The sequence below is a fragment of the Physeter macrocephalus genome, chromosome 8 (genome assembly GCF_002837175.3).
Source record: "Physeter macrocephalus isolate SW-GA chromosome 8, ASM283717v5, whole genome shotgun sequence".
NCBI lineage: Eukaryota > Metazoa > Chordata > Mammalia > Artiodactyla > Physeteridae > Physeter > Physeter macrocephalus.
In genome coordinates this window covers 64,492,773-64,504,731 of record NC_041221.1, presented here as the reverse complement: position 1 = coordinate 64,504,731, position 11,959 = coordinate 64,492,773, and the positions used below count along the sequence as shown (strand labels likewise).

At 38.5% G+C, this 11,959-nt stretch overlaps 1 protein-coding gene across 4 annotated transcripts in view; it reads left to right on the top strand.

Moving 5' to 3' along the window:
- Positions 1–11,959, top strand: part of ELOVL7 (ELOVL fatty acid elongase 7) — a 68,392-nt gene that overhangs the window by 42,382 nt on the left and 14,051 nt on the right. For 3 of the 4 annotated variants that reach the window (XM_024126407.2, XM_055086580.1, XM_055086581.1), the window contains 3 exons: positions 1,193–1,290; positions 7,806–7,996; positions 11,458–11,538. In XM_024126407.2, the coding sequence (XP_023982175.1) occupies positions 1,227–1,290; positions 7,806–7,996; positions 11,458–11,538 (336 nt within the window). In that variant the 5' untranslated portion in view covers positions 1,193–1,226. Of the gene's footprint in view, positions 1–1,192; positions 1,291–7,805; positions 7,997–11,457; positions 11,539–11,959 lie in introns of those variants that run through there. The other variant, XM_007116465.2, reaches the window with a different exon arrangement.

Here is an 11,959-nt window from a genome sequence, read left to right as displayed (position 1 = left end):
GCCTGCGCGTCCGGAGCCTGTGCTCCTCAACGGGAGAGGCCACAACAGTGAGAGGCCCGCGTACCGCAAAAAAAAAAAAAAAAAAAAAAAAAAAAAAATATATATATACTTTATATATGTATATTCTAAAATGTCTTTATCTTAGAATGCTAGAATAAAGTCTGAATTTTTCTGTTGCAGACCTAGAGGGTTTATTTTTTATTGTGGTAAAATATACATAATGTAAAATTTAACATTTTAACCATTTTTAAGTGTAAAGTTCAATGGCATTAAGTATATTTGCATTTTTGTGCAACTGTCACCACCAGCTATCTCTAGAACTTTTCATTTTCCCACCATGTGACTTGAAATCAAACCTACTATTCATTTTATGATGCACCATTCCTTTGTAAGGTGTGTGCTGTTTTTCAGAGATGTTAAAATTTGGGAAAGTGTACATCTTAGAACTTATGAAATATGGTACTAAAATCCCCAAAGTTTTTGGTGTGTTTCTGGATGTTCTGTTCTATTCCATTGGTTTGCCTCTTCATGTGCTAGTGTCACACTTTTAATTACTGAATATTTAGAATATCTTTTAATACATGATAGAGCTAGTTTTCCCTCATTGGTCTTTTTCAAAAGACTTCTTTTTCCAACTGTTTTTGTCATCAGTCCAGATAAACTAGGCAATTTCTCCTTGGCTCTTGTAGATCTTCTTTTCCTCCCTCTCTCTACCTCTATTTCACTTAAATTATAAACACTTGAATATAGAAGATCTTCTTATGCCTGAAGGTCAGCTAAAAGTCTGGATCAGAGTATCTTTTCTGAAAGTTTGTCATCTTGACTTTCTTCTGGGTTTTTACTTCAACATTGCCATGGGAGGTACAGTCCATTCCTGACCTATATTGTTTCCATAAAGGGAGATAGATGCTCCTATGACAGTTCTTAGACTCACATACTCCTTTTGCATCTCGTACATAGAACATCAGCTTTTTGAGTGAATTAAGCATTTGTCCTTATGATGAAAAGTCTTAAATGTTTGCAACTGCATCAGGGTTTAATGTGGTTCACTAATGCATTTACCCTCAGTAAGTTTGCTGTTTTGCCAGTTATTCCTATTAAATTTTTAACATGTTTAATATTGTATTACTAGAAACTTGGCTTTATTTGCATCCGTAGATCATAAACACATCTCTTTTTTGTTTTACTGAAGAACCCATTGTAAGGGCGAGTAAATCCTGTGGAAAATGGCCTTCAGTGATCTTACATCGAGGACCGTGCGTCTTTATGGTAATTGGATCAAAGATGCTGGTAAGTAACCAAATTTCTTAACTATGGCTCATCCTTCTTTTTCCTGTCAGGTTTCCATATTTAATAAGATTTCATTGAAACAGAACGAGAGACTTTGCAACTTAACACTCCCTCACTGACACCCCACGTATTGATTTTTATTACTAGTTAATGAGGAAGTGTCAAAGATTTCACTGAAGATATGTACAAAGATAGAGGTACACAGATGATGTTCATTACGATGTTTATAATAGTGAAGATAGCTTTAATATCCAAGGAAGGGAATTAGTTGATAAATGATGGTACATTCCAACTCAGTAGCCATTAGAAGTGATTTTGGAGGCTCGGGGCTCTTAGGCTCGATTCTGCCCTAATGGTCCTAAGGGAAATAACAGTTACTGCCAACAATGGCTCTGTCCAGGATGACTCTTGAATGGGAAGGGCTGCAGCCCCCAGGGGCGTATCAGAAAGGATGGGGAGCGTTTCCTAGGGTAACCCCTGAGTAATTCTAGAATGCCCGGAGTAATTCTCCCCTTGCCCATTAAAAGAGTAAAAATCAATGTTGTTGAAGAACATTTAATGCCATAGTAAGTTTAAAATACATTAAATGAAAGCAGCTTATAAAACACCACATGTATTTTTTTTGTGAGGGTTAGCAATTATCTCTGTGTGGTAGGATTATGGGTAATTTCTATTTCCTTATCAATGTCTGTCTAGATGTTTTTAAACCACACAAATGTGTGTTGCTTTTATAACTACTACGAAATGTGTTAATAATATAACAAAGGTAAATATTTTTTAAATAGACAGGAATCAGCACATTTTAAAGCTGAGATGGACTTAGGTATCATGAAAGCTACCTCCTCATGTTAGAGTTGGAGAAACTGAGGCCCAGGGATGTGACCTTCCCAACATCATGGTCAGTTGTTAGCAGAAAAGATTAGAACCTATGTTTCCTGATTAGGATTAGTATTCTGACATTTCACATTTGAATTACTTTCCACATATTCACCACCATCACCACTTCAGATTAGTTCTTACCCATCAATTAGAAATCACATGTTCACCAAATTCAGGAGGAAAAGTGTCACCTCTTGATACCTACCACAATTGAAATTATATTCCAATTTACACTGATTTCAGCAAAGATACACTGTTTCATGATTGCTGTCTTTCTCAGTAGACTACTGAAAACCTATCTTATTTCACTGAAAAAGGTCCTAACAATTTTGCCCCTGAAGAATGCCAAGGACCTGAAAGAGATCCCATAAATAGAGAAGCTTCACTCTGGTGAATGGAGAGTTAAGGGAATTTTTATATTTTCTCATTTTTTTTCTTAGTTTTTCAACTTATGTAATGGTACAGAGAATTGTAGGTTTCTTTAGAGGTCATCTTTCTCTGAAGGTTTACAGTAGTTCTCATAAATTCAGTAATTTAAAAACTAATTTTTTTGTTTTGTTCTAATGGTTTTTATTTTTTTATTTTTAAAAATATGAATATTTTAATTTCTTTTCAAAGTAGAGGTGTAACTTGCTACCTGAACTCTCACAATTTAACCTTGAAAACCAAGTAGATTTGGCTACATTTTTAAAAATAGACCTGTTTGGAAGAATAGATCCCTTGCTATACAACCCTTGCTATTAAGTATCCGAATTGCAGGAACCCAAGAGATTCAGGTAATCAATATCCTAACTCAAGAGACAAATAGATTTAGACAATGAGTATCTATATAGTGCTAGAAGTATAAAACGTTTTAAGATGAATTACTTCTGAATTCCACTTCCACTTTTATTCATGGGTCAACACTTTATTTTTATTAGGAATACTTACATTGGAAAGCTCAGTAATATTAGGTCAGAAAAAGGAACGACAAAGGGGTGGAGGTGGTTAGGGAGAGGCAAGGAGAACCCTGGAAGCAGTGTTGCAAACAGTGCAGAGAGGAGGAGGAGAGAGAGGCAGGTGATGCTACCTATCTGAAGCTAACCTAATTTAAAATCTTGAGAGAAGAGGGAGGGTAGGGATGTGTAGTGAGAAGACCTAGATTTAAGTTCTGACACTACTGTGAACCAGCTAGGTGATCTTGAACAAAGTATTTATTGTCTGTGGGTTTCAGTTTCTTTGTTAGCAAAACAGAGATGAGAATGGTATCCACCAGCTACCAGACAATATGCATGAAAATGCTCTGTTGTTTGGGAAATATCCCAACACAAACGGTGGTGGTGGTTGGACTGATAGAGCATTTCCATCTTCAAACACTTTTAATATAGCATATCATTTTTTATAAAAGTTTCTTCACATTTTCTTTTCCTGTCAAAATCTAAAAGGGTTAAAATGTTTTGTGTTGAGATTTATAACTTTATGAGAACACTATCGCGTGTAACAGGAGAGGTTTTTTGCTTCTGCTTAGTGTGGTATTGATCTCTGAGAGCCATTAGGAATCATTTCTGGCCATCTTAGTCCAGTTTTACTTTGCCTACTCTCCGAAGGTCTGAGCCCATGATCAAGTGCCAAGAATTTCAAGTGTATTCTTGGCTTTGGCCCTAATCCTGAGTAGACTTCGGAAAACTTAATGATATTCATTGGCTTTCTGATTGCTGGAGAAGTGGGGTTCATGCATAGTTATTTCATGTGGAAAATTCCACAGCTACAGAATTTAAAAACGGTTTAATAAATACTTAAGCTATAAGAGGGTTTATTGTGATTCTTACATATGAGATGTCAAACCTTGAAACAATGCTATAACATTTTTAATGTTTGAAAAGCAACTTTCCTTGCATTTGGATAATAATGATGATGACTTTTCAGACATAGTTGTGATTTTTTTGCAAGAAGACGATGTCTGAGTAAGATTTGCTGCCACTCTGAACCTTTAGTACTTCACAGAGTATGAGAGGTACATGTTTGCTTTTCCTTCCAGCTTCTTCATCTTATTGGTGCTTAGACTTTTAAAAGGGTGTACTCTTTGAGCTAGTACATGCTGCTTAAGAAGCGAACACACTCTTAAAATTAGTTCGTGGAAAAGTTCATTAATATTCTATGTATGTGGCCCTCGTACTCTCCTGTACTCTCTCTCTTTAGAACGCTCTTAGAAAAAGCATTATCGGGCTAGTAATAAGTCAGAACTTTGGTAATCACTGGGTCATGGGCCCTCAGACAGCCTGCCCTCCCATCCTCTGCCTTTATCTTGGTTCTGCTCCTAACACCTAAGCCCAACTCCGATGCTAAATACAAGGTACATGAAACTCTCCCTCCCTCTCTAGGGAAAACAGAGCTCACTTGACCCCTGATCCTTTTGTAACTTGTGGGATCACAGGCTGAGGCAGAGTTAACTTTAAACATTGTCGAGCAACCCCGTCTACAGCCCCCTTATCGAGTCACCAGCCCCACCTGGCTTGTAGACGTCTCATCACCAGGAACCTCCTGCCTCACATAGAAGTGGGCTTCCTATTCAGAAAGGTATCACTGTTGCCGAGAGAGAAGGCAGGAAAAGTGAGCAGTCATCAGAGTTGTGGACGTATTAAGACTTTGAATTTTATTCGCTCAGCAGGGAGAGCTAATTTAAGCAGAGGAATAATCTGAGCAAAGCTTTACTTCTAGAAAGTGAATTTGGCAGTTGTGTAGAGACAAGACATAGCCGATTGGGTCAGGAGGCAGGGAAATCACATAAGAGATTATTGCAGAGCACCTAGTGAGGAGCACTGAGGACCTCAGTGTAGGTGAAGGAAGCACTGAAGCCCTGGTTTATAACGTTGATGGTTCATCACGGTCACCTTGGCAGCTTTTTTCAACATACAGATGCCTGGGACCCATGCCGAGTCTTTTTCTTTTTCTTTCTTTTTTTTTTTTTTTTTTTGCTGTCTGGTTTATAAATGTTCCAGAGGTGATTCTGCTGTGCTGACAAAACTGAGATCTGCCGAAATAACAGTAGCCATGCTTACTGAGCAACTTGAGGTTGTGCCAGGCTCTTTACTTAAAATAACTCACTAAATCCTCTCTGAGCTACATGCTGTTTTATGCCCAATTCACAGATGAGGAAACTAAGCACAGAGAAGTTAAGTCGGTGGCCCCAGGTCACATAACAAGTCAGTTATGTGAGAGCCAGGATCAGAGCTCAGACTGAAATAGGATGAAAAAGCTTGGTGTTTTGTTCTGTTATTTGCTTTGAAAATAATATGAAATTAAATTAGCTAGCTTTTCCTAAAAGATAAGATTTTTTAAAAAATCTGTAGAACTGGAAAGTCACACTCAGGATTCTTAAAAAAAGGTGTGTGCTTAAAATGTTAAATTACAGGAAAAATGATTTATTTAAATCATTTTTAAATAAAATGAGCCAGCCCAGCATGCATTTCCTGGCTTTCTGTTTCTCCTACTGCTACCAGCAGAAGACCAGAAATATGATGTCATTTGATACCCGCGTACCACCCCTTCCCCCGCCCCTGCCCCCACTGAGCTAGTGAAAGAGTACAATAAAATATTTCTAATTCAGGAATTCCTTTGCTGACAAAAACAAAAGCCAAAAAAACTAGTTTTCAATCATGCCCATGATGTCCATTAATAACAGAAACATTTAAAATTCCTTATAAAGAAAAAGAAAAAAATAAAAATCACCCATATTGTCCCCATCCAAAGGTGATAATGTTAACATTCTTCCAGAAGCCTTCTTTTACTATTGGTTTTAAGTCTTTATTTCATTGGAGATAAAAACTAGACATATTAATATGGTTTATGATGTTCATATATTTAAGGTTTGGATTACCCACTGATGGAAAAATCCGTCATTTATAAATTTATTTTGGCAAAGGGCTATCTTTCCTAAACGGTGCTCCACAGAGCGTTAGTTCCACAAGGTGTTAAATAGTAGTCTACAAAAAATCAGGGCTCCATGGCCAAGTAAGTTTGGGGAATGCTGCATACCACCATTCTCATCTTGGCAATTCACAACAAACATGAAGCACTAAGAAATCCTGCAGAAAGGCACTTGTTTGTTTAACCTAGCATTTCTAGTAGCCTTTCCCCACTTTTTGTGGAAAGACTTTAAATATCTTTCTTATATTGCATAGTTTGGGACATGCTTGGATAAGGATACAAGGTAAGGCACAAACTCATTTTTCTCCCAAGTAGTCAGTTTTCCTATTTACTGAATCGTTCCTCCCTCCCTGCTTGCTTATGAGGCTTTCTTTATCGTACATTAAATTCCTAAATATCTTGGGGTCCCTCCTAGAGCTGACTTGTGGCTTATGTATTATTTCGAGATAGGGCATCTGTCAGTATTTTTGAGGGAAGCCCATTTGAGTATAGAATAAATCACCTTTAATAGCTACAGCCATGCCCTGGTATATCTGAGTATCAAATGTGAACTTTCCAGCAATAAAACTGAGACCAAGTGAGTCATTAGGTGTGGAGTCTATTGAAGAAATTTTTGCATTGGGTAGGAAGTCAGACTTGAAGGGATATTCAACGTTTTTTTGGTAATTGGCCACATCATTAGCAGTTTCAGTGGGCAAGGGCTGTATTCCCCCCACCCTTTTTCCCAATTAGCAAGAATGATGGTATTTAGCAACGTAAGGTTAGTCAAGACTCAATTTTGAGTCAGATGTACTTGGAAACTTGTCCATACATATTTTCCTTTATAATATTCTGGCTTCATGAGGCAATTTAGTAAAATTACACCCGAACTACTTAAGATTATAGAATTAATCACATTTCATCTTGAGTTGCAAGTTTTAAATGATCTAATTCTCATGGCCTAGAACTAGCAGGGACCACATGAATTTCATTTTTACATGGTTATGAGGCTAGTACTTTTTTATTTGTTTTTGTTTAAAATATCAGATTGGTTAGCCCACATTTTGGACACCTAGAACCCACATTTTAGATACTTAAGTGATTCTAAAGCCCCTTTCAATTGTATGATACAGTATACAGAACACTTTTCCCCAGTTTTCTTGGGGAAAGAAGAAAGTTAAGAAAAAGCAAAACCAAACATTTATATATATAAAAGCATGTCTGGATGGAGAAACTCTAACATGTTACTAGTGGTTCTAGACAGATGATAAAAGTTTGCTGGGTGTCTTCTGTTCTCCAGAGTCAACTGTGTACCCCTGGTAGAATGACCAGGATGAACTACATCCATGGGCTTGCTCCCCTGCCCTCTGGTTTCTGGTTGAGTTCTGCGACTGGAGAGAGAGGGAGGAGGGTGAGGCTGGGGTATGATTTCCCTGGCCCCTTATTTGCAAGATTGCTGTGCTGGCTGAATTCCTCAACTGAAGGTTACAGCTCCTCACCAGAAGGGCTTCTCCATATGGCTCTCTCCTGGGTTCTGGTAACCACTACCTCCTTTTGCCCTTTGAGCCTCACTGTTTCGAGCTCCATCACAATCCCTGGTGATTTCCCTTGGCAAATCCTAAAGATAGCAGTGATCAGTGACCAGATAGTCCACCGTCAGCGTTAGGATGTAGGTGCTCACTTAAATGCTGGTTACTGTCAGTTATCTCTTGGCTAAATGGATGTGCACTTACACCTTGTTTTTCTCTTAGATCCAAGAGTTGAAGACTGGCTCCTCATGTCCTCGCCTCTGCCACAAACCATCATCCTGGGACTCTATGTCTATTTTGTCACATCCCTGGGACCAAAGCTCATGGAGAATCGAAAGCCCTTTGAACTCAAGAAAGCGATGATAACGTACAATTTTTTCATAGTACTCTTTTCTGTGTATATGTGTTATGAGGCAAGTGTCTTCAGTATTCCTAACGGGAGAATTTTGCCTGAGTCTTTATGTTTGTCTGTCATGATGTTTCTTGTTATGACTGTAAGGGTAACTCTCCAAGATTTAAGACATTTCAGAAACTCAGCTCACTAGAGTAGGTGTTTGTCAAAAAATTGTTTTATGTAGACCAGATATTGAACTCCTTAGAGGATCTCAGTATAGTCTGCCTCACAGGTGGTGAGAAAAATTTAAGTCCAGGGACTTGTACGCAGTTAGCCATAAAAGATGATTGAATGAATCCATAAATGTTAACTTTTAAGGAAACTCAGAGTTGGAGACATTAGATAACTTACCCAAAGTAGTGTAGCTGGTAAGTGGAAGACTGATATTTGAATCCAGGTCGGTCTGACATCAGAGCTCATCCTGACCTTAATGAGTTGACATCATCATGGTAGCAGCTTTGGGTTCTGCATGCCCTGATGACCTATTCGGCGGTAGACTGTTTGGTTTGATTTAGCTGGGCTTTGTGGGGGACAGAGAACTTAGACTCATACAAAGCAGTAGGTGAGGGAAGCTGTCCCTTAACTGTCAATAAGAGAGGTGGAGAACTTCTAGGACCCAAAAGCAGACTCATGAATTCTCTCTCTCCCCTCTGCTGATTACAAGTCTCAGCCACCCTCCCTTACCTGCTTTTCTGGGATTTCTTGCTTCTCTTCCAATGCTGGCTGGCTTCCTCATCCTATTCTCCTTACTTACTTCCTCTGCAGCATAGCCTATGCTTCCTCACAGCTGGGTCCCAGGAGGGCCTTGCATGACTTCTCCAGCCTCTCTAGACACCATGACCTCTGCACATGCATCCTTCCAACCTGATTCCTGCCACGGATCCACCTGATCAGATCACCTTAAATCTGCTCTGGCCTCATTTCTCACGGCCTTCCTGAAGTCTGGACTTCCTTTGCTGCCTTCTACTTTATTTCCAAAATTAACTCACAGGTCACCTTACTGTCCTTTCTGGAGCATAAGCAACTGAAAGGGAAAGAGTAATAGAATAGAGCTAGGGAGCAGAAAAAATACATGCTTTGGGCAAGTTATCAGAGATAGGATATCGCCTACTATAGGACAGTGCTAAGAACAGACCTGGAAGCCAGGAGACCAGGGACTAGTTAGTCCCAGTTGCACTACTAACTAGCTACCTGATTTTGAACTAGTCATTTAAATTCTCTGGGCCTCACTTCTTTCATTTTATAGAGTCAGGATTGACCTTGTCTCTCAGATCCCTTTATGCTCTGTGTCTGGTTGTACCACTGAATGTGATGTCCCCAGATATATTTCTCTGGAAGGAATCCAGTTATAACCAGTAAGTTTTGGTTTCTATTTTAGCAATTACAACATAAAAGCTTTGAGAATATATGAATCTGAGAGTTTCTATCTCCCATTAACCAGTAATACTAGAGTAACTTATATGCAGTTTTGGGGTTTTTTACCTGCCAAATATAAATTATTACTCTTCCTTTGTGAAAGCCTAAAATATAGACATATATGTCAGAAGTTCTGCAGGCTTTGGGAATGTTCTTAAACTTAATATCAGGAAAGCATTAAGTTCTACTTTCTGTTTAAACAAAGACTTTTGACAGCTGAGCAGCACATCACCTCCAGGGCACATTCAAACACATGGTTTATTGGGTGGGGCACGATTACATTTGCTCTACAGTGTGAACCCCTCTACTAGGGATGTTAGGGCAAATATGAGTAAGGTGAGAGGAAGTACATCAGACTAAAGGAACCCACATGCCTCATTTTATAGTGATGGTTTGAGTGTGCTAGTTACTTGGCACCAGTCAAGAAATAAAGAGAGACCAGTGAAGACCCTGCAGAAGGCTACATCCCACAGCTTCTCCTATTTGGTGCAGCACTTGTTTGGCATAGGGTAGCATGGGGAATCAGTCATCACCATCTGAGTGGATGGACTTAGAGTGTTACTTGCATCAGTCAGAAGTGAGTCCAAGTGCAAAAGAATAGGAAGATGCTCACTGACAGATCAGGATTTTGTAAAACAGATTTAACTATTTCTGTACCACATTCCCTTGTTCCTTTGAGAAAATTCATTGACTTGTTTTTGTAAGATACTTTTCTCACCCATGATATATGTCTTATACTGTTCTGAATCTTAATTCTCAAGATTTCATAATTTACCAAGTTAATAGTGTGATTAATTTATATTACAAATCAAGCTAGGAGCTAGTATCAATCAAAAAGGATAATGTTTTTAAATACCACGGTCTAAGTAGTTTTTCTTTCTCCTTCGTTTCTTTTCTTTTTACCATTAAAATGTCATTCTGATTATGCCTCATAAACTTTTGCCTTTAGAAGTTAATTTACTGTAAAGTTGTCATTTCAGCTTTAACAGTAATTAAAAGTGCAAACTTGTAATGTAATAGAAAATGATATAATCCTTATGCTGAGAAAGAAGACATCCTAGGGAAGATGCTGGCATTCGTGAGAATAGGACTCCAGAGAAGAACTGGTCATATTGTCAGAACACTAAATTAAGCCAACCATTTAATACAAATGTTAATTTTAAATTAGAACCCTTAGTTTTTCTTTTTCAGGTACTGTTTTAAAAGGAGACCTTCCCACCGTCAGACTGAAAGAATGTCAATGTAATCTTTGGGTTAAGGTCCAGATTTATCAACAATAGGCTTTTTCTTCTCACCACTAGCCTAAGGTCACTTTGTGGGTGTGTTGGAATTAAGGCTTGCCAGACTGCACTTTCTTGTTAGTATTTTCATCTCTTACTTGTCAAGTGAATCCAAAGCAAAACTAATACGTGAGTCTTGTATTTGGTTGATCTTGATTTAAAAACTATGGACTATCACTTCACGTTACATCCACTAGCCGAGACAGGAAAAACCCAGTTGATGCAGCCATCGGATAAGTACATTGAGAAAGTTGCTTTGCTCATTTATTTGTTGACTAATTGCAAAGGCTGGAAATTATCAGAAAAGACTGATTTCAGACTTAGTCACCCCTTTGAGAGTACACAGACATATGCACAGGCACATAGAGATGTACATAAGGTCAAGCAATTAGCAGTATTTGCTGTTCAAACAAAACATTCCTAGTATTCTGTTCTCCACTATATTAGAATAATCATTCCAAGAAATAGCCATTTTAGTTAGTACACAGTTTATATAAATGTGACTTTACAATTTTGAAAACTCTTTTTTAACATCTTTATTGGAGTATAATTGCTTTACAATGGTGTGTTAGTTTCTGCTTTATAACAAAGTGAATCAGTTTGAAAACTCTTGATGCTTTGATATCAAGTGAGTTCCTGGTTTGTAATTGTTCTAGCCCGCCTTTCCTTCTGCACTGACTGCTGACTCAGCTGAGAATGTAATGAAGAGACATACTCAAAACTACCTTCATTGTAGCCGTTGAGCAAATATTTCCTTCTTTAATATGCATGTGCTCTCTTGCAGTTTGTGATGTCTGGCTGGGGTACAGGTTATTCCTTTCGATGTGAAATTGTTGACTATTCACGCTCGCCTACAGCATTGAGGGTAAGTTTCTTTTTGGAAAAACTTGTAACACAAAATCAACGTTAAAACTTTTTGGACTCTATTTGTAAACACTGAATGTGAAATCAGAATGAGTAAATGACTCAATTATCAGAATATATATGTTGAGAGAAAAAGCTAAAAATTACAAGAAAAAAATCAAAGAAATTCAGGTGTATAATTTTCTGTAAAATGAAAACTGGTGCTCTTCTTTTTGAATTTCTTGGATTTAAAAGTAAATTTATGGGGCTTCCCTGGTGGCTTAGTGGTTGAGATTCCGCCTGCCGATTCAGGGGACGCCGGTTCGTGCCCTGGTCTGGGGAGAGCCCACGTGCCGCGGAGCGGCTGGGCCCGTGAGCCATGGCCACTGGGCCTGCGCGTCCGGAGCCTGTGCTCCGCAACGGGAGAGGCCACAACAGAGGGA